This window comes from Lepidochelys kempii, chromosome 6, assembly GCF_965140285.1.
Source record: "Lepidochelys kempii isolate rLepKem1 chromosome 6, rLepKem1.hap1, whole genome shotgun sequence".
NCBI lineage: Eukaryota > Metazoa > Chordata > Testudines > Cheloniidae > Lepidochelys > Lepidochelys kempii.
Window position 1 is genome coordinate 30164879 of NC_136385.1, and position 27106 is coordinate 30191984.

Below are 27106 nucleotides of genomic sequence, written 5' to 3' on the forward strand. Positions count from 1 at the left end.
CCAATTTATCTGAGCATGAGCTTTCGTGAGCTACAGCTCACTTCATCGGATGCATACTGTGGAAACTGCAGAAGACATTATATACACAGAGACCATGAAACAATACCTCCTCCCACCCCACTCTCCTGCTGGTAATAGCTTATCTAAAGTGTTCATCAAGTTGGGCCATTTCCAGCACAAATCCAGGTTTTCTCACCCTCCGTCCGCCCCCGCCCCACACAAACTCACTCTCCTGCTGGTAATAGCCCATCCAAAGTGACCATTCTCTTTAAAATGTGTATGATAATCAAAGTGGGCCATTTCCAGCACAAATCCAGGTTTTCTCACCCCCTCACCCCCCTCCAAAAACCACACACACAAACTCACTCTCCTGCTGGTAATAGCTCATCCAAAGCAACAGCTCTCCCTACAATGTGAGAGTGATCAGGTAATGTGAGCTACTACGGGGGGGGGAACCTTTTGTAGTGATAATCAAGGTGGGCCATTTCCAGCAGTTGAGGAGAAGGCCTAGGGAACAGTTGGGGGGGGGGGAAGGGAGATAAACACCGGGAAATAGAAAAGGAGGACTTGTGGCACCTTAGAGATGAACCAATTTATTTGAGCATGAGCTTTCGTGAGCTACAGCTCACTTCATCGGATGCAATGGAAATAGTTTTACTTTGTGTAATGCCACATCCACTCCCAGTCTTTATTCAAGCCTAATGTAATGGAGTCCAGTTTGCAAATTAATTCCAACTCAGCAGCTTCTGGTTGGAGTCCCTTTTTGAAGTTTTTCTGTCGCAGTCTTGAATGACAGGAGCACCGACGCTCCTGCTGGCTGCAGGCAGTGCCCAGACGCCAGAGGCCTCAGGGCAGGAATGGGAGCTGGGCCGTGAGGCGGCTCCTTGTCTCTAGCTGCAGCGTGACGGATCTATGTGTGCGTGAGGGGAAAAGTCCCCCCGGGGGAGAGCTCGGGCCTGCCCGGAGAAGGCTGGCTCCGGAAATGACAAGGCGCCGCGCACAGCACGCGTGGCCCTGGGTGAAAAGAAGCAGCGAGCGCTCGGCTACCTGTAGCCCAGCCGAGCTCCCCGCCCCGTCCTCTCCACCCGAGCGCTGCCCCGGCGCAGGCGGGGCTTCAGGCGGGAAGGGGCCGGGCTGCGCGGGGTCGCCGGGTTGGGCCCATGGAGGCGGCGCGGGCGCGGGCGCTGTTTGCTTGGGTAGGTCGGTGCCTCCAGGGCAGGCGCCCTGAGCGGAGGAGGGGAGGCTACTGCCGGGGGCTGCTTTGCTGCCTGTGCAGGGAAAAGGGAGAGACGAAACAGAGGCCGGGGAGGTATTTTCCTCCCATTCTCTCTCACCCCCCCGGCCCTTGTACCTGCCCCAGCAATTTCCCCTTCCCTAAAACAAAATTATGGCTCCTTTGCAAGAGCAAAGACCGACCCCCGCACCAGTAGGAGCCGGACTGTAGCCCTCTGTGCCTGCAGGGGGCTGCGTGCTGTGCCGCGTGCAGATGCCCCTTGGCCGTGATTTCTGGAGCCTTTTGCCGGCGGGATGACGGGTCCCCCTCACGAAGCCCCAGGCGTGGCCCTCACAGGCCGGGGTGGGACCCCTGCACCATTCGTTCGAGTCGGGGGCTGTGGTGGAGAGGGGGCTAGCCGCGCACCCAGGGCTGGGCAGAGCGCGGAGTAGCCCTGCCGGCGAGCCCCAAATGCCGCGCTTTGCAGTAGCGGGGGCTGGTGCAGCGCGTGGGTGTCACGGCAGAACGGTGTAAATAGGCTTCACCCCCTTCTGCTCTTTTATCTGTCAGACGTCTCACAGAGAGTCGACAGCCCAGCCCATGCCCTTACGCTGCCTGGGGAGCCTCGCTGTGGCAGGTCTGAGGAATGGGGGATTGCTGGAGTCTTGTAGCAGCCGGGGCTGCAAAGCCGAGGGGTGGGGAAAACTGCGAACTTTCCAGGAGTCCTTTGAGCTGCCCCTGTCTTGCATAAAGACAGGTTTCAGAGTAGCAGCCCTGTTAGTCTGTATTCGCAACAGGAAACGGAGGACTTGTGGCACCTTAGAGACTAACCAATTTATTTGAGCGCAAGCTTTTGTGAGCTACGTCCGATGAAGCTTATGCTCAAATAAATTGGTTAGTCTCTAAGGTGCCACAAGTACTTCTTTTTGTCTTGCATAAAGTAGACTGAGCAGATTGCAGCCACTGTTGTGTTTAATATAGAGCAGTGGTTCCCAAACTTTAACAGCCTGCGAACCCCTTTCACTAAATTGTGAAATCTCATGAACCCCCTCCTAAAAATGAATATTTCCAGGGGTTTAAGTTTAAATTCTCTCTGCACTCCATGGGGCTCCTGCTGCTGGACCCTGTTGACTGACTCGGTCAACTGAGCTCGGGCTGCAGGTCCCGCTGACCGCCGGGGTTTGGGCTGCCAGCCCCAACTGCCCGGCCCCGCTCTCGCTGGGGTTCGGGCGGCCGGCTCCCCCACTCACAGGGGCAGGGCTCAGGCTGCCAGCCCCAACTGCCCTTCCCCACTCTCCCTGGGGCTCGGGCTGTCTGCCCTGCAACCAGGTCCCACCTGCTGCCTCCAATGGCTGGGGACCTCTGGCCACCATTCATGAAATTTTTCTGGCGAACCCCCTGTAACGTTTTGCAAACCTCCGGGGGTTCACGATCCCCAGTTTGGGAACCACTGATCTAGAGAGATTATGCAAGAAGATTACAGGGCATAGCGTGGACACAGCCTGCCACTCCTTGTGCATGGGCAGGCTGCTGCCCAAGTGAAATCAGTGGGGCTCACTGGTGCTGAAACTGTTTTTGCAGTAGGGGTGCTGAAGGCAGAAACCATGTATTTGTGGGGTTGTTACTACTTCAAGCCAGTGGGTGCAGCAGCACCCCTAGTTCCAGCCCCTATGATAGGGCTCCTTGCAAGGACAGCAGTTCACCCGTGTGCACAATTGCAGGGTCAAGGCCTAGATTTATAACAAGTGGGAACATTGCACACTGGGTCCAGTGGTCTCCTCAGGCTGCCTGCATTAAATGTGAGTATGGCTATGCGTTGCATTGTTGAACTCTGTGGGTTTGCCTTTGCGACTCCTGATGCAATTCTAGGGCACACATTATGGGCATTGCCATTTGTACGGTTGAGTGCTAGCAAAACATCCCCTTATACAAACATACCACACTGAATAAAAGTGCTAAAAATAAATAGTAAAAGGCTGTAATGGTTGTATTAAGTTCTCTGTTTCTGAAGCTACCTTGTTAATCTTCGCATAGAACAGATTGTGTGCTTCTATGCTTCCTTTTTAATGTTTATCTTTGTGATCCTCCCTTTTCTGATCCCATCTGAAAAAGTTCAGAAATAAAATATATTTTCTGAAAGATTCTATATTATGCCTTCCCTGCCCCCCCCCCCAGCAGTCAGAATTTCAGCAGCTGTGTGTATTTTGAGAACTGCTACTGTCCAAAGTTTTTGAAAAGAAATCCTTCCTAGGAGTTTGAGAGAGGAGTTTGCTCTGGCAAGTGTGCGGTCTTATGCCACCAGTGTCTGCAGAATTTAAGCTTTTATTTAAAAAAGACATCAAATTTCTGTTTCTTATTGTTGTGAAGATCACTGTATAAATGTAAGCTGAATGTGATGTCTGCCGGAGACTGCTGACACTCCTATGCCAGCTCTGCTACTTTATAGCTTTGCTAAGCATTAACAGAGTGAAATTAACCAACTCAAGGCCAAATTGGGGTTGCTGCTCAGAACCACAGTTGCCAACTTTTACGTGGTAAGTAAGCACCCTGACTTTCACAATAAGCCAAAAAAATCAAGCTAATCCCATTTCAAAACAAGGCCAAAACAAGCCAATCCCTAAGAACCCCAACGCTCTATGTGACTAGATCCACCATGGGTGCAGTCTGGGACTGGGGTGGGCCCGCCGTGCACCCCAACTCTCTCCCCCCTTTGCCCCCACTTGCTGGGAGCTGATAAAAAAAAAAAAGAAACAACAAGCCACAAGCCAAAAACTAGCTAACAAGTGACTCACAAGCCAGTTAAGCCAAAAACAAGCCCAATTTCTGTGTTTTTTTTTTTCATGGATTTGGCATGTCTGTTCAGAACCCTATTTAAAGGTTTCTGGGAATAGACACCTGAAAATGTACTCTCTCCAGTGCATCGTTGCAATGTGTCATATGATAATAGTCACCTGGTGGTATCCAACAAAAATAATCCATTAGTAGCGGATTGTGCCTTTGGCCTTTACACCGTGGAAGAGGGAGCCAATGGGCTATGCATGCCACAACCCATTTGCAAAAAGATGATAGCTGCTGATTGTCAGTCTGCATTCTGCTCAAATATCTGCATGGTTCGTGGACACCAATTCCTCTGAAAGTTTCCCCCTTTGAAGTCAAGAGGAGTTTTGCCATTGACTTCAATGGGACCAGGATTTCAGCTGTGGTGCATAAAGGGACAGCGGAGGCATGGTGTGGATAGCTATAGTTGGCCCTACCTGCTCCGATACTCATCCACAAACTCTGGTGTGCAGTAGCCATATTGGTCAAAAATAGTCATCATACAAATTTGCAAGAGTAAGTGGAGATATGCACCTCAGGCAACTGGAAACCTTTCCCCCCCATTCTGAAGGCTGCTAACTGCCCAAGGTATCCATCTTCTCTCTTCCTACCATCTCACCTTGCCCTTTTATTTTCATCATCTAATTGTGCTATACTCTTTGCAGTGTGTATATGAGTTTCCTTCCAAGAAGAGTTGTGCAATTAGTGAGCAGTGATAAATCCCCAAACCATCTGATATTATATGTACTATTTATAATGGAGTGATTAACACCAATTTCTAGCTTCCTGTTGAGCTGGAATCTTGAAATGTAATGCACACATTCATTGTAGGCCATGGAGTGCAGCCCAAATCCCTAAAATGAACTTTGACCTCTCCATCCAAGTGCCCTTTTGTGATACAGTCTTAAAATTTGCTACATTAATTTCTTATTGATACCATCTCTCTTTAAGAGAGATCAGGTGCTCCATAACCTGTGTGGGAGAGAGAAGGAACCCAGATGAGGCAGGGGATTTGAGGTGGAAAAGGGCCAGTGAAAAATCATAATGATTAATTTCTGCTTGGGGGCAGTAATTTTGGGCTGAGGTCAACACCACCCAGGACCAGGTGTTTGCTAAAAATGTTGTGGAAGGCAAGGAAATGTGCTGTTGGCACTGATGTTGATAGCAGTCCATGAGTCTGGCTGATCTGACTATCAACTCATGCTGCTGAGAATCCTCAAAGACATTTTAAGACTTCCCATATTTTATTTTTGGTGATTACTTCGTGCTATTTATTTAGCTGGCTTGGTTTTAGCTTATAAATATACCAGTAGCTTCTCTTTATGCCCTGTCTGAGTTGAAAGAGCTGACTAATGAGAGACAAGTGTTTCCATTTCACCACTTCCAACTTCCAAATGAGACAGCATGTGCTTCTTACCTCATTGTGTGGGTATTATGCTGAGAGAGCATGTACATTAATGAAAACTTTGTGGAGGGCGGTTACATTTATTAGCATAATTACTGCATGCATAATTTTAACACTAACAAGCCTTACACATTCTTTAGTTGTAGGCACACTGGGCTAAATTCAGCACTGATATGTTTGAGGCACAATTCGATGAATAGCATCGTAGTTATGCTAGCATACATCAGTAGTGAATTTGGCTCAAAGTGCCTCAAATTATCTTGCCAAATTTTCTTAGTTAGCCAGGGATACATTTTATTTGTATAATTATAAAAAGGAATTTGAAAATATTCAACAGCTTTTCTGTGGAATATTTGACAAGCCCAGGGCTCCATAAAAAGAACACAGCTTATGCCATTTGTATCACTCTGTGGTTTGAGGGTTTGTATGATAAGGAAACAGATGCATGCAAAAAATAAGCAAATTTTGGCATAGAGAAATAGGATAGCTGTTTTTTAAAATAATCAGCCAGATGTTCACAGTCGGTCTCTGCTTAGGGACTTATTTGGTAAATTAGTGAGAGCGGTGGCCATTTATACTATGTATGGTATCACAGTGCAGACCATTCATAGTTTTCCTTATGGCAGTCCATGTTGTTTGAATGAGAAGCTGCACTGGAATTGATTTGACACTGCATGGTGGGAAGGATGGTTTAGTAATGGCTGGAGCACTGGACTGGGACTCAGGAGACCTAGATTCAGTTTCTGGCTTAGCCGCAGACTTGTCGTGTGATCTTGAGCAGATCACTTAATCTGTTTTTTGCCTCAGTTCTGCATTTGTAAAATGGGGATAATACTTTTTACCTGACAGGGATGATGTGAGACTAAAATTCAGGAAGGGGAGTGAGGCGCTCAGTAACTATGGTATTGAGGGCAACATAAGTACTTAATTGACTGCCCACAGCTTTATGGACTGCATCAGTGATGCTGACTGCCTTATTTTTCTGCATCTCAAGTTGTGAACTGAAACTTTCCCATGATTTAAAATGTAGTATAAACCTTGCTCAGCAGCTCTGAAAATCAGTCCCTATACTGTACAGTAAAACATTCTGCATTACCTACGATATTTCTCTAAAAACAGGCGTTCCCTTGCTTAAGATACATCATGGCAGATGTAGCGATTGCTGTGATAAATATGTATTCTGTATTGATCACAATTGCAAATATTTTTTATATGAGTGCTAGTTATGGAGAATCCTGCATTTGTATGCCAGCAGTTAGGCACTTCACATTTTTATATTCTTTAATACCTAGTAGTTTATTAATGCAGTCTCTTACACTTTTACATAGTAACTTTAATCCATATGTTTGTGGTTTATAACAGGTTGTATGTGTATCTGCTACAGTTTTACATGCATACTGTAGGCATTGCCATGCATCTTCTAAATATTATGCGCAATACAACAATTGCCACTTTGTCTCAATCCATTTGCTCACTCAGGCTTCTAGTTTACAGTGCAAATATTCTTAGGAAATTATAATCTGCTTCTAATAATATTTCGGGCTACAGTAGAGAAAAATTAAACTAATATATTTTAAAACCAGATGGGACCATCATGTAATTGAATGATGCAGGACATAGAATTTCACCAAATGATTCCTGCATCAGTTACGTAACTACTGTGAAAATATTGCATCTTGCAAATTTTAGTCTGAATTTGTGTAGCTTTACCTTCCAGCTATTGGATCGTGTTATGCCTTTGTCTGCTAGATTAAAGAACTTCTACTTCAGAAATATTGTCCCCATATATCAGAGTAGCAGCCGTGTTAGTCTGTATCCGTAAAAAGAAAAGGAGTAACCTTAGAGACTAACAAATTTATTAGAGCATAAGCTTTCGTGAACTACAGCTCACTTCATCGGATGCATGTAGATACTTACAGACTATGATCGAGTCACCTCTTAACCCTGTCTTGAATAAAGAAAATAGATCGATCTTTAGAGCCCTGGGCGGATACAAAATTTGTATCTGCATCTGATCTGCAATCGCAAACATGATATGAAGCAGATATCCGCAGATTTGCAGGGCTCTAGATATAAAATTTGGATCTGCATCCATCCGCGATCTGCAAACATGGTCTGTGGATATCCCCATCCACAGATACAAAGTGGATAGCTGCAGATTTGCAGGGCTCTATTGATCTTTAGTCTCTCACTGTAAATGCAGGTTTTCCAGACCTAAAATCCTTCTTGTACGTCTTTTCTGAACCCTTTTCAATTTGTCAACGTCCTTTTTAAAGAGTGGACAGCAGAACCGGACAGAATATTCCAGAATGGTCTCACAAATACTGTATGTACAGTGGTAATACCACCTCTTTACTCGTAATCAGTACTCCCCTCCTTTTTTTTAAAATTTCCTCAACAAAATTCATGTAAGAGTGCAAGATTTAAAGATGGAGGTGCCAACAACCTTTGCAAAGTGCTTAAATGGACCTGCTGCTCTTTGAATAAAATACAGCTCTTAAACTGTATGATATTATACATGCAGTATTCATCTCTTTCAGCTTCACCGCAATCTTGTGAATTCTTAAGCGCTAGTGGATAAAATTGGCTGCTGTTTAATGGCAGAGGCATGTTGAACTGGCACTATCTGATGCCTGCTCAGTAATTTTTAAAGGGTTTGCATATAATGGGCCTAAGATCCAAGGTGTCTGTGTTCTAGGTTCTGCATAACAAAATACGGACAAGTTGAGTTTTTGCAAACCCTAAATAAACCCATTTCTAATTAAAGGCTAATAAATTGCTTTATCAATAAAGCTCTCTCATATTTTTATTTTTCTGTATGTGTTTAAAGGGTACAAACAGCTATGGGCAGCTCGGCCTTGGTCATAAAGACGATGTGCTGTTGCCCCAGTCTCTGAAAGATTTTTCCTGCAAACATCAAAACATTAAGAGCATTGCTGGAGGAGGAGGACACTCTGCAGTTATTACTGGTAACAGACATTCACATGACATATGTAATGCAAGGGCTGGCATGTTTCTGAATGAGAAGCTTCTTGCTGGGCCTCTCCCAGCGCTGTGCTGCCACCTAAGTGTGGATTGCAGTTTCTAGCAAGTGCCAATCTGTAATTGCAAAGTGGAAAAGTTATTTGCTGCCAATGAATTGAATTGTTTTGAAGGGGAGTTATATTATTTCAGTTGCCTCTAATGGTCATTTTATGATTATGTGATAATTATTTCTTAGCCTGTTCTACCCGCTTAGTATGCAAGAGGGTTCATTACTTTGGGGGGAAGAGAGGCACTTTACCTTAAGTGGTGTCCAAACCCCTGATTGGAAAGTTCTACCATAAATAATGGCTGCTTAGGAAATAGGAAGGTTTTGAAGGAGAAAGTGAATGGGATGAAAGACTTCCCTCTGAAACACTGAGGGGGAGCAATGTTAATGTTAGCATCATCTCTCTTGGCAGTCACATTCTCCATGGCTGTGTCTATACAATAAAGAAAAGTGTATTTTTAATTCGTTAAAGATATATAATTTTATCTTGAGAAGACAAGGCCTATGCATGCAGTGCTAATTTATCACAGGATCACAATGTGTGTATGATTCTATTTTGCCTGTGTTATGACTGTGACAGTGGTTTTATTTTGCAGGTGCAGGAGAACTCTTTGTATGTGGCCAAAACAAAGGAGGGCAATTGGGACTCAATCACACTGAGGATGTCCTGTGTTTTACTTCATGCACTGCACTGTCTAGTGTTTGTGTGATACAAGTTGCCTGTGGTTGGGATTTTACAATCATACTTACAGGTAAGTCCATCTCACTAATAATAATACCTACCTCTTATATAGTGCTTTCATCAGCATACCTGAAAGTGCTTTACAAAAGAAGTCAATATCATTATCTCCATTTTACAGATGGGGAAACTGAGACTCAGGGCAGTGTAATGGCTTGCCCAAGGTCACCCATCAGGCCAGGAGCAGAGCCAGGAATTGAATTCAGGTCTCCCAGTCCAGTGCTCTGTGCACTAGGCCATACTGTCTCCCACTAGGGCCTGGAGAAATATTATGACATACAGTAGAAGCACAGAGCTCTGTCGTACCATGGTCAATACAAAGCCTGAGTGCTCAGAGGTTTTATGCTATTTGCTTTGCAAGTGGAATTGCTGAATGTTCCGCACACTCACTCTTCAGTTATCTTTAGACCTTTACTGAATATGGTTTATAAGACTACAAGCCCTTGAGCTTTTGGAAAAGGGACCGTTCAGTTCTTTATATGCTGTGCTGTGGTATCTGGCATATAGTTCTTTTAACGATGTGTTATGGTATCTTGCTTATAACCATAAATGTACCCTAAGGTATAATGTTATGAGTTGCACTGCTCCAACAAGGCTGTATTACGTTGCAGGAAATGGCCAAGTTTTATCCTGTGGGTCTAACTCTTTTGGACAACTAGGAGTCCCTCAAACTTCAGGAGGATGCTTGATTCCACAAAAGATTGAGGTAAAGACTCAACAAAGTTGTCCTCTACAGATCTGGTCCTGTTTTCAGCGCCCCAGACAAAATCACTAAAATCAGTGGAAAGACTCCAATGGAGTTCAGTGAGTTTTGGATCAAGCCCTTGGACTCATTAAAGAGAAGAGAATTACTTGTGTGAATGATAAATAGCCAGGATTAGGCACTTTAAGAGAGTGAATACTATAGACATTAGAAAGTCAGCACTTTAGGAAGTTAAGGGTCTGTGTGGTGGTGTGTGTGTGTTTTAAATGAAGAAGGTGCCAACTTTTACTAGAGGAAAATGGTACATTTTGGAAAAGGACATAAAATTTCATCCACACACATTTTAATAGCCACGGTCAACCAAACAATGGGCCAAATCCTCAGATGTTGTAAACTGACTGAAGTCAAAGGAGTTATGTTGATTTTCCCCATCTGAGGCTCTGACTCAGGGCTTATAAGGTGTTAGAAATGTTTCAGTACACATTTGAGGAAAGAAGGAAAGGATTTCCACTGATCTTAAACTTTATTTAGTTTCTTAGGGCTTTATGTTTAAAAATTCAAAGGATCAAAGGAGAACTTGTTAAAAAACACAGCTGATTTCAATGCAATCAGCTGTGTTTTGGGATGCCTACTGTAGGAAAGGTTTTGTTCAGTTGAGTTCCTTCTGCTGGCACATGCTATATAAATGCCAATTCTTTGGTTTTGTGCTTCTTCATTTATAACTTAGCAGTGCAACATAATATGTGGAAAGATCTTTTAGCAAAGGTTGTAGAATCCATTCCTAAAATTTTATTTTTCATAAGAAAAATCAGTGTGAGAAATCAGCACTTTTGATCATCCCTACAATAAGAAACTAGTGTGTGTGCGGGGAAATTAAAATTTTATGGATTTTAGGTGCATGTTCTTTGACATTCTAAACAGCAGCTAAAAAAAGAATTTTAAACGAAGTGAAAAATACGTTAGTATTGTCCTCATTTAACCTCCAAACGTTTATCAAACCATATCAATTTCAAAAGAAATATGTTTGGAGATTAGGGAAACCCATTTCTTATTGGTCTGTCTCTTGCACTCATAAGCACTGAGGGGCGGACTCTTAAACCCCAGCCTGTGCTGAATAATACCGTACTCCACAGATAGTCATCATTGCAGTCAATGGGAGTACTTATGGGGTAAGGCACAACTCAGCATGAATAAGGGTATCAGAATCCGTGTCTGAAGTAATTGCTTTAAAAGTCTTATAAGAAATAGCTACTGAGACTTATGTATCCTCAGAGCAGCTTTCCTACTGTTGGCTATGAACCCAGCAGTGTGAATGAATTCCTCATGGCAGCACTATTCTCTCCTTCTAATTAATCCCTATTTACACTTTGGTTTCGATTTTTAGAACATTAATGAAACTCTCTCCTCTCCAAATAAATTCCCATTTCTGTTGTATTGGAGAGAACTCCTGGTCTGTAAAGCTTCAGAAACGACAAAGTCCTTTCTGGTTGTTTGGTTAGGATTACCAGTCTCATTGCCAATGCCAAAACCTGTCTGTTGCTTTTTTTAAATTCAGGGTCAGCATGGTTATAGAAACGAGAGAAAGACCTGTAAAGTTATCTAGGCCTCTTGGGCTCATGGCCTTATTTTTGTACATCACCTACCATCTTTGGAAGGTGCTGCATTACTACTGATAATTATAGTCTCCCACCCTGACAATGCAGGCTCATTCTGCATCTACAGTATTTTCTGGTGGGGGTTTTACACAGCTGGTATAGATCTGTCAATTACTAATTTAATAAACCACTTGAGCGGTGTTTTGTAAGTACTACTTGTGTTACATTAAATGCTCATGTTCGCTGCCATTTCTTTTATATCAATATTACACCCACAAAACTATGTTAAAAGAATGTTAAGTTTGCAAAATCAAGCCCTCAAATTAGGAAATGCCAGAATTAAGGCATCCCATGCAACCTTAATTTGGTCCCTTCGTGCATAAGTGTTATAATACAGTTTAATTCAATGTTCATACCTAAAGACAGGGTCTGCTGTACTATTGCACTTCTGGAAGCTTTGTTTGGTTTTCTTAAGAAATTCCCAAGGCTGTTTTGAAATGAGACTGAAATATATTCTAAAATAAATATCTTTGTGCTGAACTCTGTGACATATAGTCTGTAAATGTGATACCATTTTCTTGCATTTGCATTGGTAAAATGTGTTTCCCTCTGAGAGGTGTAAAATGCAAAAATGATTTTTTCTTGTGTTTGAATAGTCCCTCACAGAGAAGGTGGTGAATGTTGCTGCAGGACTCAGACATGCTCTTGCTGCTACAGGTGAATATGCCATCATAAATTTAACATTTCAATTAGAAACTAATAGTACTTTTAGTATGTGAGATGTCTAATAGCTTACATTAAAAAAGAAGGCAGGGGAGGGAAAGGATTTATGATTTTATTCCTATTCGCTACAGAAGCCATAGGAAAATGACAGCTGAAAAATCCTGTCCAAGTTAAGGGCAGGCATGTTAGGCAAGAACATGATAATGAATATGCTAGAAACACCTCTTTCTAAAAAATGGTGCTGAAAGAAGACTGTCCAAGAGCACAGGGACAGATTTTCAAAGCTATTTAGGTGCCTAAATAGCTTTGAAAATTTGTCCCTTAATGACTTCTTGAGTCTCCTACTATCAGCAGTGCTCTATCGTGGCGGGTCATAGTTTGTATGAACTTTCAGGCCTTTTCCTGCTATCTGTTTTCAGAATTCTCCAAGGCTTGATGGGGAGTCTTCCACAGACATTCTATGGATTTGGCAGGGTTTTGCTGCAATCAACAGTCAGCACATTGCTTTCTTGTTGTTACTTGCATATGAGTTCCAGACAGTTGGGTATTGGATGAAGGGGTAAAGGGCTGAGATAGAGATGGGAAGAAACGTGTAGTCTAGTGGTTGGAACAAGAATTAGGAATCAAGCACCCCCGAGTTCTGACCACAATTCTCAATTATAATCCAGATCTGGATACTTGTATCCTCTGGGCTAAATTATGACCAGCCATAGGAGTCTGAGCAGAGGACTACTGGGTATAAGAGGTTAGGTCACAGTGTAGCAGGGAAATCAGCCTCTGTGGGGTTGTTATTCCTTTACTGCTTCCCAGCATGTCGGCCAGCACAGCTGAGTTGTCATGGAGAGTGTAGTAAGCTGTGCCAGGTAAAGGGGTGGCAGAATTTATTTCTCCACTGGAGGCTGAATTGTGGGACTTAATTGTGATTCTTTGAATCACAGTTCGGTCCCATATCCTCTCTCGAGGCAGTGCAAATACGCAGTTCTCCTTACCGTGAGTCTTGAGCAACTGCACAATGTAGCCCTCAGGGATTTGGAGCAAGACACATACCCCTCTTTGGTTCAGGTTTCTCCATTTATAAAAGGAGAGTAATAACCACCTGTCTCTTGGAGGCCTTGTCAGGATTCATTCAATGTGTGTAAAGTGTGTTTGGGATGAAAAGGGTTGTATAAGTGGAAAGTAGTATTCGTTATAGATAACTTTTTTAATTAACACCAATATAAACTAAGCCAAGCAAACACTCTTTTGAAATTAGTTAACAAGAGAAAAGCCAGTCAACTGAATTTGTCAGTAATTGTTGTGTTTTAATTTCCCTTTGTATGCCTGCACTGAGAAGAAAGTGGCATGGTGTTCCAGTGGGGAACAGGCATGGCTTCTTGGGCAAACCGGGCAAGCCAAGGGAAAATGATGCCATCCTTCTTGACGGCAAAAGAACCTTGTAAAGTAACAGGTAACTAAAGAATCACACTTTTTCTTTGTAAAGACAGTAGCACTGGGAACAGTAATATATAAACCATGTACATATATACAAACAATGCACCTTTTCTTTAACCCCCCTGGTGTGTTATCTACGCTTCCCATAATTTTGCAGTGATTCAGATGCATTACAGAAGGTCATTACAGAAGTAATGGATTCATTGATGCTGGGTAAGGGGCAAATCCAGACCCCCTCCTGCATGGTCACGGTGGGAATTAGTGCAGCTGCTGTGTGCAAAGAGGGGATGTGGATGTAAGGGAGTTGTGTTCTGTGGCAGCATGGAGGGGCTGGAACATGGGTGGGCTGATGTGCTGGGAGTGGGACTTCGACACTCCATGGACCCTCCTGTCTCTCTCAGATTACAGGGATGCGAGTGGCCATGTTAACCTCCATGGAGTGGCTCTGCAGATGTGCTGTGGCTTGCAGATAGGTTTCCCCTCTGTGTTCCCAAGCGTATCTCTTTAACAACTTGTCATAAATATAAAGGGAAGGGTAAACCCCTTTGAAATCCCTCCTGGCCAGGGGAAAGCTCCTCTCACCTGTAAAGGGTTAAGAAGCTAAAGGTAACCTCGCTGGCACCTGACCAAAATGACCAATGAGGAGACAAGATACTTTCAAAAGCCGGGAGGAGGGAGAGAAACAAAGGGTCTGTGTGTCTGTCTATATGCTGGTTTCTGCCGGGGATAGATCAGGAATGGAGTCTTAGAACTTTTAGTAAGTAATCTAGCTAGGTATGTGTTAGATTATGATTTCTTTAAATGGCTGAGAAAAGAATTGTGCTGAATAGAATAACTATTTCTGTCTGTGTATCTTTTTTGTAACTTAAGGTTTTGCCTAGAGGGGTTCTCTATGTTTTTGAATCTAATTACCCTGTAAGATATCTACCATCCTGATTTTACAGGGGGGATTTCTTTATTTCTATTTACTTCTATTTTTATTAAAAGTCTTCTTGTAAGAAAACTGAATGCTTTTTCATTGTTCTCAGATCCAAGGGTTTGGGTCTGTGGTCACCTATGCAAATTGGTGAGGCTTTTTATCCAACATTTCCCAGGAAAGGGGGGGTGCAAGTGTTGGGAGGATTGTTCATTGTTCTTAAGATCCAAGGGTCTGGGTCTGTAGTCACCTAGGCAAATTGGTGAGGCTTTTTACCAAACCTTGTCCAGGAAGTGGGGTGCAAGGTTTTGGGAAGTATTTTTGGGGGAAAGACGCGTCCAAACAGCTCTTCCCTAGTAACCAGTATTAGTTTGGTGGTGGTAGCGGCCAATCCAAGGACGACGGGTGGAATATTTTGTACGTTGGGGAAGTTTTGACCTAAGCTGGTAAAGATAAGCTTAGGAGGTTTTTCATGCAGGTCCCCACATCTGTACCCTAGAGTTCAGAGTGGGGGAGGAACCTTGACACACCTGGTCTTGGTGTTCCAGTGTGAACTGGCATGACCAGGGCTCGGGGTCTGGATTTCCCCTTAATCACAGAAACACATCAGCAGCAGCACATTTTAAATATGTTCTCAGGAACTGGCACAGTCGTTTGCAGTGTGTCTGTGGTATGGAATGGGAACACAGGTTCACAATCCCCTGGACAAATAATGCTGACTTCCTTGGGATCTGTGTTCCATATGCTGAGACCTTTTGATGTAAAATACATAATACACAGCACTTATGGTGCAATTTCTGAAGTAATATAGTTCTATTCTGTACTACAAGGGATCTGGGCATAGAGTTGTGTCTTGCCTGTACTTATTCCATGGAACTGATGTTTCCTAGGTCTGGAAGATGTAAAGGTGAAAAAAGTCACTGCCAGCTCCTACCATTCAGTGTCACTTACAGGTAAGCCCTAGGTATATATGTACGTATTAGTAGGCTTGGGCAATGTATTTAGAAGCTAGATATTTGTGACTCTTAATTTTTGTTCTAGCTGGGCTCTGCTTTAGTTTGTAAAATCTGATGGGATCACAGCACAGCATGCTATAACTTCAGTGGTATTCATTTGTTTGAAAGAGTAAATTATCAAAAAATAGATTTAAGTGGATTTATTTGCTTTGAACACCATCTCCTCCCAAAGAGATCCTAGCCAGCACCCATCCCTGGTTAGGATCTCTTTGGGGAGGAGACGGTGTTCAAAGCAAATAAATCCACTTAACTCTATTTTTTGACAGTCATTTGGGGGCAGGTTCTTTTACACTTACTCCACAAATAGTTTCATTGATTTCTACAAGGCTGTTCTGTGACGCATGGTGTTACCTGTTGTGAGTAAGAGTTGCAGAATCTGGGATTTATTAATGCACCTTGGTGGGACGTGTTCTCCTAAATCATACAGGCGCTTTTGTAAACACTACCTTTTGCACTCTGCAGTCAGTTCTTCTGTGCTTGCTAAACAGGAACCAGCATGTTACATGGAAAGACAGCTAGAGTATTGCTCTGCGTGAAGGGAAACAGGATTCATAGTACCATCAATTTTAAGGGCGGAACCGATCATCAGATCATCTTGTCTGACCTCCTGTATATCACAGGCCACCCAGCCTACCTGCACGCTGAACCCAACAACTAAAATTAGGCCAAAGGATTTACAGCCAACAGGAGACTAAACTGTTGTGTGCCACAGGCAGAGTACAGGAGGGACTGAGGTGCACCAATGATTGAGGCCCCCACAATGGCAAGGAATTTATTGAGTGAGATATATCCAGAGGATCCTAGCATGCAACCCGCACCCTGCATTGCACAGGAAGGCCAAAAAAACAAATCCCAAGGTCATTGCAAATCTGACTAGGGGAAAATTCCTTCCTGACCCCACATATGATGGTTGCTTCTTATGCTATAGATTTATAATCTTGAGGCATGGAAAATGTATTAATCTTTCTGAAGACATGAAATCTTGAGTAAAACTACACGTTTGGGATCTCTAGCATCCTCTAAACTGTGCACCAGTGTATTTACTTGGGCTAATTTACAGAGAGCAATAATTTTGTGGGGAAATGTTGCAAAATGTGAGTTTTATTGAATTCTAAGACATGCAGACTGAGGTGTCCCTAAGTATAGGCTACTCTGGGGAAAATCAATATATTCCAGACTAACTGACATGTGAATTTATTTAAGTAGCAAATGGATTATTCTTCCATGTTTTTATTTTCTTGATTTTGATTAAGCAAGCAATCCTTTTTGGCTACAAAAAGACCAAAGCTCCTTATGCTAAGGATCCAAAGCTATTTAATAATAAAAAATTTCTGTCTCTCTCCCTCCTGTGTTAGCTTTTAAAGGTGTGTGTTTGACTCAAGGTACTATAGTACTTGTTTTTAAATTATAAGTGAGCTACAATCTGCAGGGGTTTTTTACAAGGATGTGAGGCACTGTTTATTGTATATTTCATTTCTGCTTAGTCTCTCCTGCCACCTGTTGGTGATACTTGGAACACTTCTAATTTGAAAGAGTTTTACAGAACTGTAGAAAGGATTGTTACAAAAACATATGGCACATTTTAAAAAAAGGATGATGAAGCTGTTAATTCACTCCTTCAGTGCTCAGCTTACTACTTACATCCAATATAGTAGCAACTATATGGCCTATAGGCATATGCTGTACTGCCTTTGGTTGTGTACAAATTACAAGGATCACATTAAAATATACAAAAGGGGCTAATGGTAAGTAGATTGTTGTAGCATCCTTAGTAAATTGTAAGCCACACAAATGTTATGTTGGTTATAGCCTTAGAAAAACTTAACTTTTTTTCTTTCCTTGAAATTAGCTGTTTCTGCCATATAACTTCTCAGGGGAAAAGAAGATTTCCTTTTTTCTGGGGAGGAATTCTAGGCAAATACAAGAGTCAATTACTTGATTTTCTCCCCCCTCCCCCTTTTTAATTGAAAAAAATGACAGAGTCCTTTAGAAAACCTAAAAAATTCTGTTTTGGCATTCATTGTTTCTCTTAACAGTTCGTTAATGTGCTTTGATTAGTCCCATTTCAAAGAATACTAAATTCAAAAAATTGTTAATGCGTGTCAGCAAGGTCTACGTGGACAGTTATTCAGTGGCAGGGTAATGTGGGTCAGATTCACACCCCAGCTTGCATTGTGATTTTGTGGTGTGTGTATATGCAATTTTTTTTATTAAACAAATAGAGAAAAAATAGTAATTATCCACCAATCTATTTCAATGATAGTCGATGTCCTTGTAGTGGAGAGAGGCATGAGCGGAGTTATTAGTTCTGCCTTGGGAAAGGAAAATGTGTTGAGGGCCCTTATGGCTACTTTTATTCTTTACAATCCAGGGTGTGTGTGCGTTTGCGTGTGTGTGTAGAGGAGTATAAATAGTGGGGAAAATATATAAGGAAAATTGAAACGGAATTAATGTACTACCCTCCCTTTGTATTTTTCTCCATCTGTTGATATTTCACAGAAGTAGCTTCCCTCTAATTTCTTTACTTTTGTATTTATTTCAGATGAAGGAGAATTGTGTGTTTGGGGTAGCAACAAACACGGGCAGCTAGTGAGTAAAGAGACTTTTCTTGTTGAGCCCCAGAAAATAGATGCTCATTTTTTCTCGGGTGAAAAGATTGGAGCGGTCTGGAGTGGATGGACGCACGTAGTGGCACAAACAGGTAGGAGATCCGAAAAGCAGCCAGAAGTTACGAGCAAATACTTAAATATCCACATTATTCTAGGCAAAACATTATTTTAATTTGATCTTCCTCACGGTTAAGTGATGCACAGAGGTGTTTTCAGATCAAGCTGTACAGTGATAGTCTTCAAAAAGTAGGGGAATGGACTTCTTTCCATCAAGAATACTGCTGCTTCTCTGAAAACTTCGTATACAATAAGAGCATCTGGCTTATTTTAGATGCTTGCTGCTGCAAAAGCACCAATATACACAAACAGCTCAGATCACCAGATGATAGAAAGGGGGTAACTCTCCAGTAAGTGAGAAGTTCCAGGGACCAGCCTTCTGGGCGAGGTGTAGCCTCGTCATTGGAGAAAAGGGAGTCTGGTGGTGTTCCATGCAGTGGTAGAAGATTTTGGCTTTGGTTTCCAGGTTGTAGGGTCATCATTGGTGAGAGGCCTCTGGCAAATTTCTATCAAGGCCATAGAAATTATACTTTGAGGAAAACCTACTGATGAGGCTCCTTGTGGTTCCTCTGGGCAAGGAGTTTTTCCGGGCAGTGGGATCATCATTAGTTAGTGAGGAAGGATAGTCTGGTGGTTAGGGCATTAGCTTGGGAATTGGGAGACTTTGGGAGACTTCAGTTAATTGCTTGACCACATTCTCAGGGCTGGCCTTAAACCAAATGGCACCCCAGGCGAGGAGTGTCTATGGTTGCCCCTCCTCCATTTGTTAAACTTTTGAATACCTTATTTTTTATTGCATTTGTAGCCCATTTTGCAACTTTGATGTATGATTTACATGCATGATTCATCCCTGTCGTATAAGACAATACGTTTGCATGCTAGGATCTGTAAATCTGTACTTACTCATGCCATATGTAAGCAAATAAAAAAAATTCATTTCCTCTACGCTTATAACAACTTTTTAATTTTAAGAATAACTGAAATGTACTAACATCAAGAAATTGAATTGTGCACCAACATTGGGTGGACCAGTGTTAGAGTGTTACAGAAGGTGACATCATTGGAATATTAACCCTAGTCCTGTTTTAGATATTTTCCCATCAAATTTGCCCCTTTCTGCAAACTAGATTGCAACTGAGCTTTTTGCTTCCTATACTGAGCTCCTGAAGGCTTCTTTGGGGACATCTTTTATTTTCTATGGGGAAAAACAGACAGTATTAGGGAGAACAAAAGTCTATGTTCCACAGACTTAGAAAGTCATCAAACGTTACTTCTTTTACCATGCTTAACATGTAACAGTAGTTCTTTTATATTGTTATGTAGATAGGGGTTTGCTAGATAAGTTATTTACTTGTTCCCATAATATAAGAACTAGGGGCCACCAAATGAAATTAATGGGCAGCAGGTTTAAAACAAATAAAAGGAAGTTCTTCTTCACACAGCGCACAGTCAGCCTGTGGAACTCCTTGCCTGAGGAGGTTGTGAAGGCTAGGACTATAACAGGGTTTAAAAGAGAACTAGAGAAATTCATGGAGGTTAAGTCCATTAATGGCTATTAGCCAGGATGGGTAAGGAATGGTGTCCCTAGCCTCTGTTTGTCAGAGGGTGGAGATGGATGGCAGGAGAGAGATCACTTGATCATTACCTGTTAGGTTCACTCCCTCTGGGGCACCTGGCATTGGCCACTGTCGGTAGACAGGATAGTGGACTGGATGGACCTTTGGTCTGACCCAGTATGGCCATTCTTATGTTCTTATATCACCGGTGTCTCTTTAAATACGTCTTTTATTAGTTGCTACTTACAGACTTCAAGTCTTAAAACACAAGTACACCTTCATAATTACACAGTAAAGCAGGGTTAATAATACCATAGCTGGGCTTTCACTTCACTTTGTTCTGTCATCTCACTGACTGACTGGCCATGCCCCGCCGCTTATGTATCCACGAGGGCATGGCTCACAACATTCTAGAAGATTTGAGGAAAATGTAGTTCTCAGAAAGCCTGGAACATTCCATGAGATTCTACAAAAGTCCAGAACATTCTAGGAGGTTAGTGAAAAATGAATCCACATATGGATACCTGAAACACATTACTTCAAGCATTCTATTTTCCCTTTTGTCACTAACAACAAAAACAGCACCTTGAGCCCGGTGCCCCCCAAGCCCGGCATCCCAGGCGGTCGCCTGGGTTGCCTGCCTGTAAATCTGGTCCTGCACATACTTCCAGTGTGATCTTGGGCAAGACTCTGTGCCTTGGTTCCCCATCTGTAAAATGTAGAAAATTCTTATATCAAATATTAAATGTACGATACAATTATAGTATTTATTTACCTCATGAAGGCAATGTGAGGAGAAATACATTAAAGACTTGGAAGGTGTTCAGATACTGTGGTAATAGAGGCCATATAAGTACTTAAGATTGAACTCAACCTAGACAGAGGTTCTGGATGGTACTGTGAGTCATCTTTGCAGTTATACAAGTGTATGCTAGCAGGACCACACTGTCTATACTATTTTGTGGTCGCTTGTGAACCCCAAAATGATTTTTCTTAAACTATTATAAAAAGGACAGTTAAAAATTATATGTCAGGCATCAGGAAAACCTGGTGGAATGGGATTTATTTGTTTTTAAGGTTGGGAGCCTAAAAAGGTCCAATATTTCCTCTTTAATCTAATTCTAAATGGTAATGGATTTTGAAATTTATCCCTCTGTAAATCTTGATATTTATGTCATCCCTCATTACTATAACTTCTGAGTGCCTCTCGAGTGTATCCATTTGTTTTCACAACACTCCAGGAGGAGTTAGGGGGAAGTATTATCCCCATTTTGTGCTTTATCGAAGACATCTATGCAATGAGATGTGGTAGAGGAAATAACAAATAATATAGCACTGTACTCATGTCTTCAAATAGACTAAGTTTTTTGCATTTTCTCTTAATACTAGCTCTGCATGTACTTGAGTTTTCTTGATTTCCTTTATTACACTTCTAAAAACTAATAAAAAGTTGTATTTAAAAATATCCCAGAAAATAAGATGCTAGGCTGTATTGTTCGGTTTTGGTGAGCCATCTCATAGACAGCAAAATAGAAAATATCCACACAAGACTGGGAAAAATTATTACAATGGGGGGGACTGTCCCTATGAGACAAGATGAAAGAAAATGAGTATGATTTTGATCTGATCCTGCAGACCCTATGTCATCATGTGAAATTAAAGAAAATGGGACTATTCAAGTGTGCAGCGTATGCTGGATTGGGCCCTTGGCTTGGAAAATATAAGAGTCAGGCAATGTGATAGAGATACTTGTATGTACAATAACTGGTGATCTGATGATGGCCAGCTGGGGGCACTTTCATTGTTGCTCTGTCCAATAATGCAAGGACAGGAGGAAACTGGATAAATTAAAAAGCAACCCATTAAAAATGGGTAACAGGAAATATTATTTTTAGTAACATGTAAGCAGCCTGTGGAATTTGCTGCTGCAGCATATGTCACCGGGCTGAGCTTCTCCCTGGCTCCAAAGCATGTGCTGCCATGCCCAATCTTTTGCACGGAGGTTTATTTCCTTAACAGAGGTTAGCAAACAAACAAAAAACAGCCTTTTAACTCTATCCTTGGCCCCAGGCTTCAGGGCCACCTTTCCCAGGGGTCTCTGGCACTCCAGCTCCTGGTAGCTTCCCAGTCTCAGTCACTTCTGCTCCCTTCTTGGAGCAACCCCCGCCAGGGCTGCTTCTCTGAGCCCCTGGTCCCTTGCTCCAGGGATCCACCAGAGGATCTAGCTCCTCTCCAATGTGGGGGTGTTTCTTCCATGGTGCAGCCTGTTTCAGTCCTTCCTCCTCCAGCTTCCCATTAGCAGCCCTTTATAGGCCCAGATGTAGCTCAGCTCTCTTTAACTAGCTGGATTGGGCTCACCTGCTTTGGTCCAAGAAAGCTGGGCTTAGTCTATCCATAGGGACCCACTACTTCATGACAGCATATTATTTAGGCAAATAGCTTACTGAGATTAACAAAAGGATTAAATGCTTGTATAGAATAAAAATAGCATTTGCAGTTATGTTAGCTAGTATAAATTACAAAGGACATAATCCTTAGACTTTGCTGTATACATTGATTGTCAGTTTGGGGGTGGGGTGGGATAGGCATGGTCAAGAAATAGCATTTCCCTGGTAGTTTTGCAGAACTTCCCAGAGGGGTCTTCTCTTTCCTCTTAAACTTCTGTTTTAAGCCATCGCCAGAGTCAGATTGTGGGCTGGGTGGCCTCTTTGTCTGTCCTGATGTGACCATTCATATGCTCCTATTGATTATCTAAAGACAGTATTTAGGAAGGGGCGACAAATCTCCCAGCATTATTATCTGCAGAGAGTTAAAATTATTGCACTGGTCCAAGGTTCAGGATTTGCTGTGCTAGGCCTTGATCCAGCAAAGCACTTAAGTAGGTGGTTAACTTTAAGCATATGAGTACTATAGTCTCATTGATTAAAATTCAGCACATGCTTAAGTGCTTTGCTGGATTGGTGCCATAAAGCATGGTATCAAATAATACTATTGGTGTGAGAGAAGAATGTCTATGATAATGTTTGATATATTGCAAACTGTTGTGCTAGAAACGAGTGGAATGCAATGGATCACTGGATACCAAAGCATTTTTGCATTCTAGTGGCATTTTTGTATTTTTGCATTTTTGTAGCGCTCATGATTCATGAGGTATGCATCACATGAAAGTTGCACAAATCTGACAACTTACTTAACTTTTTTAACCCTACTTAAACTCTAACCTGTTTTTGGAGGCTTCTGTCTTGAGAATTCTTAGAGCTATAACCAAGGCAATGCACTATTTGAAAGCGTATTATCTTTGTTTTCAGGTGGAATAAAAGCACTGATCTCTAACTGTAGGGTTCATGAGAAAAGTGGTTCCACCATTAATGCTGACACTGAAGTGGGGGAAGCAAGACGTTAGTCAGCATAACCTGATTTTAAAGAGTGGTGATTGCCAAAGCGATCAGTTTGTTTCAGTATTTGTTGGCAATGAATATTAGCTATGTGAAACTTCATGTAGCAGATATTTATCACCAGCAAACACTGAAACAAATAAATAGCTTTGACAACCACACTCTTTAACATCAGGTTATTTTGACGAATAGAGAAAACACTTTTGAAAATAATTTAAATGGAGCTACACTGACTTCTACACTCTAAGGATCTGGGGCAAAATTTTCAAAAGAGACTAAGTGACTTAGGAACTTACTTCCATTTTTAAAAGTGACCTTTAGGCACATAGGAACATAAGTCTTATTTAAAATCAATGGGATTTAAGATTCTCAATCCCATAAGGCCAAATTTTCAAAGGTATTTAGGCACCTGAAGATGCAGATAGGTGCCTAGTGACCTTTTCAAAAGTACCTAGGCATCTAACTCTCATTGATTTCAAGCACCTAAGCACTTCTGAAAATCCCATTAGGCATCTATCTACGTCTTAGGCACCTAAATACCTTTAAAAATCTTAGACCCTTAGACACTTTTGAAAATTTTACCCCTTCTCTAATATGTGTTCCTCCATTATGTGACCTTCTCCCTGCAATGAATGAGAGGCTGCTTGAGTCTCCTGCTGCTGAGTTCATGACCAGTTTCAGAGTCCCCTGTAAAAGAGGGACCTAAAATCACCAGATTGAGGTACATGGATGGATTGAGGAAATAAAGGATTTAGGGGGGAAAAAAAGGATGAAGTCTGATATTTTCTCCACTTTGTCTACTATGGAAGGTGGAAACGGGATCTATGTTTATCACCAGAAACATCAGACTCAAATTGGCTTCAGCAAACAGAATCACAATGAAGGAACTTTGTTGTGTGAGAGTTTTACTTAGTTAATAGTCTATAACACAACAAAATATAATAGTTGAAATAGAAGTTACTTTAAGCTTCTCTGTTTCAGGACCCACCAGGACGAGAGAAAATTTGGGAGAGCGGTACAAATTCGGGCCCAATAAATGTTTTGAAGCATCATCCAGATCAAAAGTTTAAATTCCTGCCAACATGTCTGTAAAATACTATCTATCAGAGAAGACATATAATGAAAAGGGTTGGGTAAAACTTGAACATTTTGCTCATACTTAAAATTATAAATGCAGCTATTCCAACATGTTCTCTTTCAAAACATTTTGATTTTTATCTGCTCAGACAAGCAGCAGTTGACTGCAGAGAAAACAGAACATTAAAGAAGTAAATGGGACAGCGATGTTGCTAAAAGCAACCATCTGGAGGAAGAGTTGGCTGTTTTTTTGGTTGCCCTGATTTGACACTGTGTAAACATGTCTCAGGAAGTTATTTCTTCATTATTAGATGTAAGGAAGCAACATGGCCTTTTTTTCCCCTCAGTTACATTAAGTTTTGCCTCTCATATTTACACTGATCTTATTTTTAAACACTGTGTTTCTTGTATGCTGTTGGTAGGGTTTTGCAGGGCAATGTTCAACAATATTTGTGCTTTTCATTTCTTCCTACTTTCTCCTTTATCATAGCTGGAAACTCACTTCTGAGGTTAGGGAGATGCCTGACTTTTTTTTCCATGCAAGATATGCCATCGCATCCAATGATGATGAAAGTTCTCCTCTCTGTCATTCTATTGTTGTTTTTTTGCTGTTTGTTCTGTCACAAAATTCATTGGTTCAGGACTAAGATACCTTTTTCTGAGGAACATGAATTGCTTGTCTGACTAGGGCTGTTGCTGTCTTTCACGGAATGTTCTATATTCTGTGTTCACATTCGCCTTAACTGATCTCCTTTAAGTCTCATTTTTTATCCTTCTAAAATTGGGTTGTTTCTGTCAGAGTATTCCAGTCTCTGTAATTTTGGGTCTCTCATTCCCCTTGTGCTATCTTATTTTCAGTAGCAGGTGAAGGTCTTCAATGCAGGCCCTCTGCTTCTGCTTTGATTCCCGGGTTCCCCACAAAAGGAGACATGTAGTTAAGCTTGTACAGCTCTCCTTGTGCTCTTTCAAGAAGAATTACCTTGTACAGTAAGGTCAGGTCCAAAGCACATTAAAGTCAATAGAAAGTCTCCCATTGCATCCAGTCGGCTTTGCATTAGATCCCTAGTGATCAATTAAACACCTGTATTAGTCTCTACTTTGCTTCCTATATTGATTCTTATGCTGAGTGACTTTTCAGGCACAAATTTCAATTGTAACAATACCTCTGTTACTGACTGCAACATCAGTATTGCTCTCCACATCAAGTACGCATCTGATCCAAATCTCATGCCTCAGTTCCCAGTTCCAGCTGTGCTCTCTGCAGCTAATGAGCACAGCACTGCTCTAGACAATGATTTTTGTCACCACAGCCTTCATGCCAGCAAAATGCTCAATGCCGCAACAGTCATTGCTACAGCAGGCATCTTCAAAATAGACAATGCCTTATAAACACAAGCAAGTGCACCCTCTCACCTTGCATAACAGCGTTAGCTGTCATTTGTGGTCTCCCTCAACATGTTTACATCAGTGTGAATTTAGAAGTTACTGCTCATCTGTTTCAAAAGAGAACAGCCCTCTCCTGGAAAGCTAAAGATGTAAATTAGGCTACTCTCTGAAAGAGTAGAACTCACCTGACTTGAAGGCAATCCTAAATATAGCAAAAGTGTGAGAGAAAAGCCTTTATTAGACTTACAGAAGGTGAATCATCATCTTCGGTTCAAAACAAGTGATTTCCTGATTAACTGGGATGGCAGATAAATAAGCTTCTTTAATCTGGGCTGTTTTATTATCTAAGTATTCTCCTGAATAAATTCACTAATCTATTTTTCATGTACCATCAAATGAAATTACACGTCAGTTGAGTTTGGATGAAGAAATTCTTGATACAACTAAAGAATTCCCAGCTCCTTCACCTAGAGGGAGTATCTCAGTAGTGCAGTTACAATGCTATTTCTGCCTCCTCTGCAAATCTCACTGCAGCTCTCAGAAGTCTCAGAGGAGCAATACATGAAAACAGCTTCAGTAGCATTAAATCCTGAAGCCAAACGCAATTACTGAATCTGAACTTCCTTGGATGTCCCTTAGCATCAAACCAGTTAGCGCAAATAAAATTATTTTATGAGGTCTTTTCTGGCATGTTAGTCATCCACATAGCAAAACTGAATCATACTCTCTGAGTCCAATAAATGCCTTTAAAGCAAGTGGGGATCCATCCCTGCTAGGATTTGGATGAAGGCAATAACTCATTCCACTGGAAGCAAATGGAAATCTCCAGTCATTGTCTGCAGTACTTGCACAGGTATCTTCTTTCTCTATCACCACTGGGTAAGGCCATCACATTTGCTGCTAAGTAATGTAATAGGTCTAGTACAAATGCAGCTAAGTAAGGCCTAACCTACGCTAGGAAATTAATTCGGTATAACTACATTGCACAGGACATGTCTACACTACCTACTTAAGTCAACCATGTTAGGTTGATTTACAGCCACCACTGCAGTGGCTCATGTCCACACTACCCTCGTTCTGTCAGTGATCTGCATCCTCACCAGGAGCGCTTCCACTGACTGAAGAGGAGCAGTGTGGGGGGCTGAGAGCCAGGGCTGTCAGCTCCATGCAGCTCCCTGCCGGGAGTGGTGAGTGGCTGCCTGAGTTTCTCGGTTCCGGAAGTGCGGAGCCAGGCGGCTGGGAGCAGAAGGCAGGGGCAGCCAGGCTCTAGCTGCCCAGCTTTCTTGACAAGACAGCCAAGAGCTGATATTAGTAATGCAACGTTTGCATAGAGACGGCATCACCCTAACTACACTGACATAAGCCCTACGTCTCTTGTGGAGGTGGAGTTATTATGTTCGTGTCGTAGGGTACGTACATCAGCAGGACTAGGCTGTA

General features: G+C 42.0%; 1 protein-coding gene across 2 annotated transcripts in view; it reads left to right on the forward strand.

Annotated features, from left to right (window-relative positions):
- The first annotated feature begins 966 nt into the window (after window positions 1-966).
- SERGEF (secretion regulating guanine nucleotide exchange factor) overlaps window positions 967-27106 on the forward strand; it is a 255637-nt gene continuing 229497 nt past the window's right edge. The window contains exons 1-8 of one of the 2 annotated variants that reach the window (XM_073347362.2): window positions 967-1196; window positions 8266-8404; window positions 9063-9218; window positions 9817-9911; window positions 12160-12220; window positions 13560-13673; window positions 15464-15526; window positions 18132-18290. In XM_073347362.2, the coding sequence (XP_073203463.1) occupies window positions 1161-1196; window positions 8266-8404; window positions 9063-9218; window positions 9817-9911; window positions 12160-12220; window positions 13560-13673; window positions 15464-15526; window positions 18132-18290 (823 nt within the window). In that variant the 5' untranslated portion in view covers window positions 967-1160. The remainder of the gene's footprint in view (window positions 1197-8265; window positions 8405-9062; window positions 9219-9816; window positions 9912-12159; window positions 12221-13559; window positions 13674-15463; window positions 15527-18131; window positions 18291-27106) is intronic. The other variant, XM_073347361.2, reaches the window with a different exon arrangement.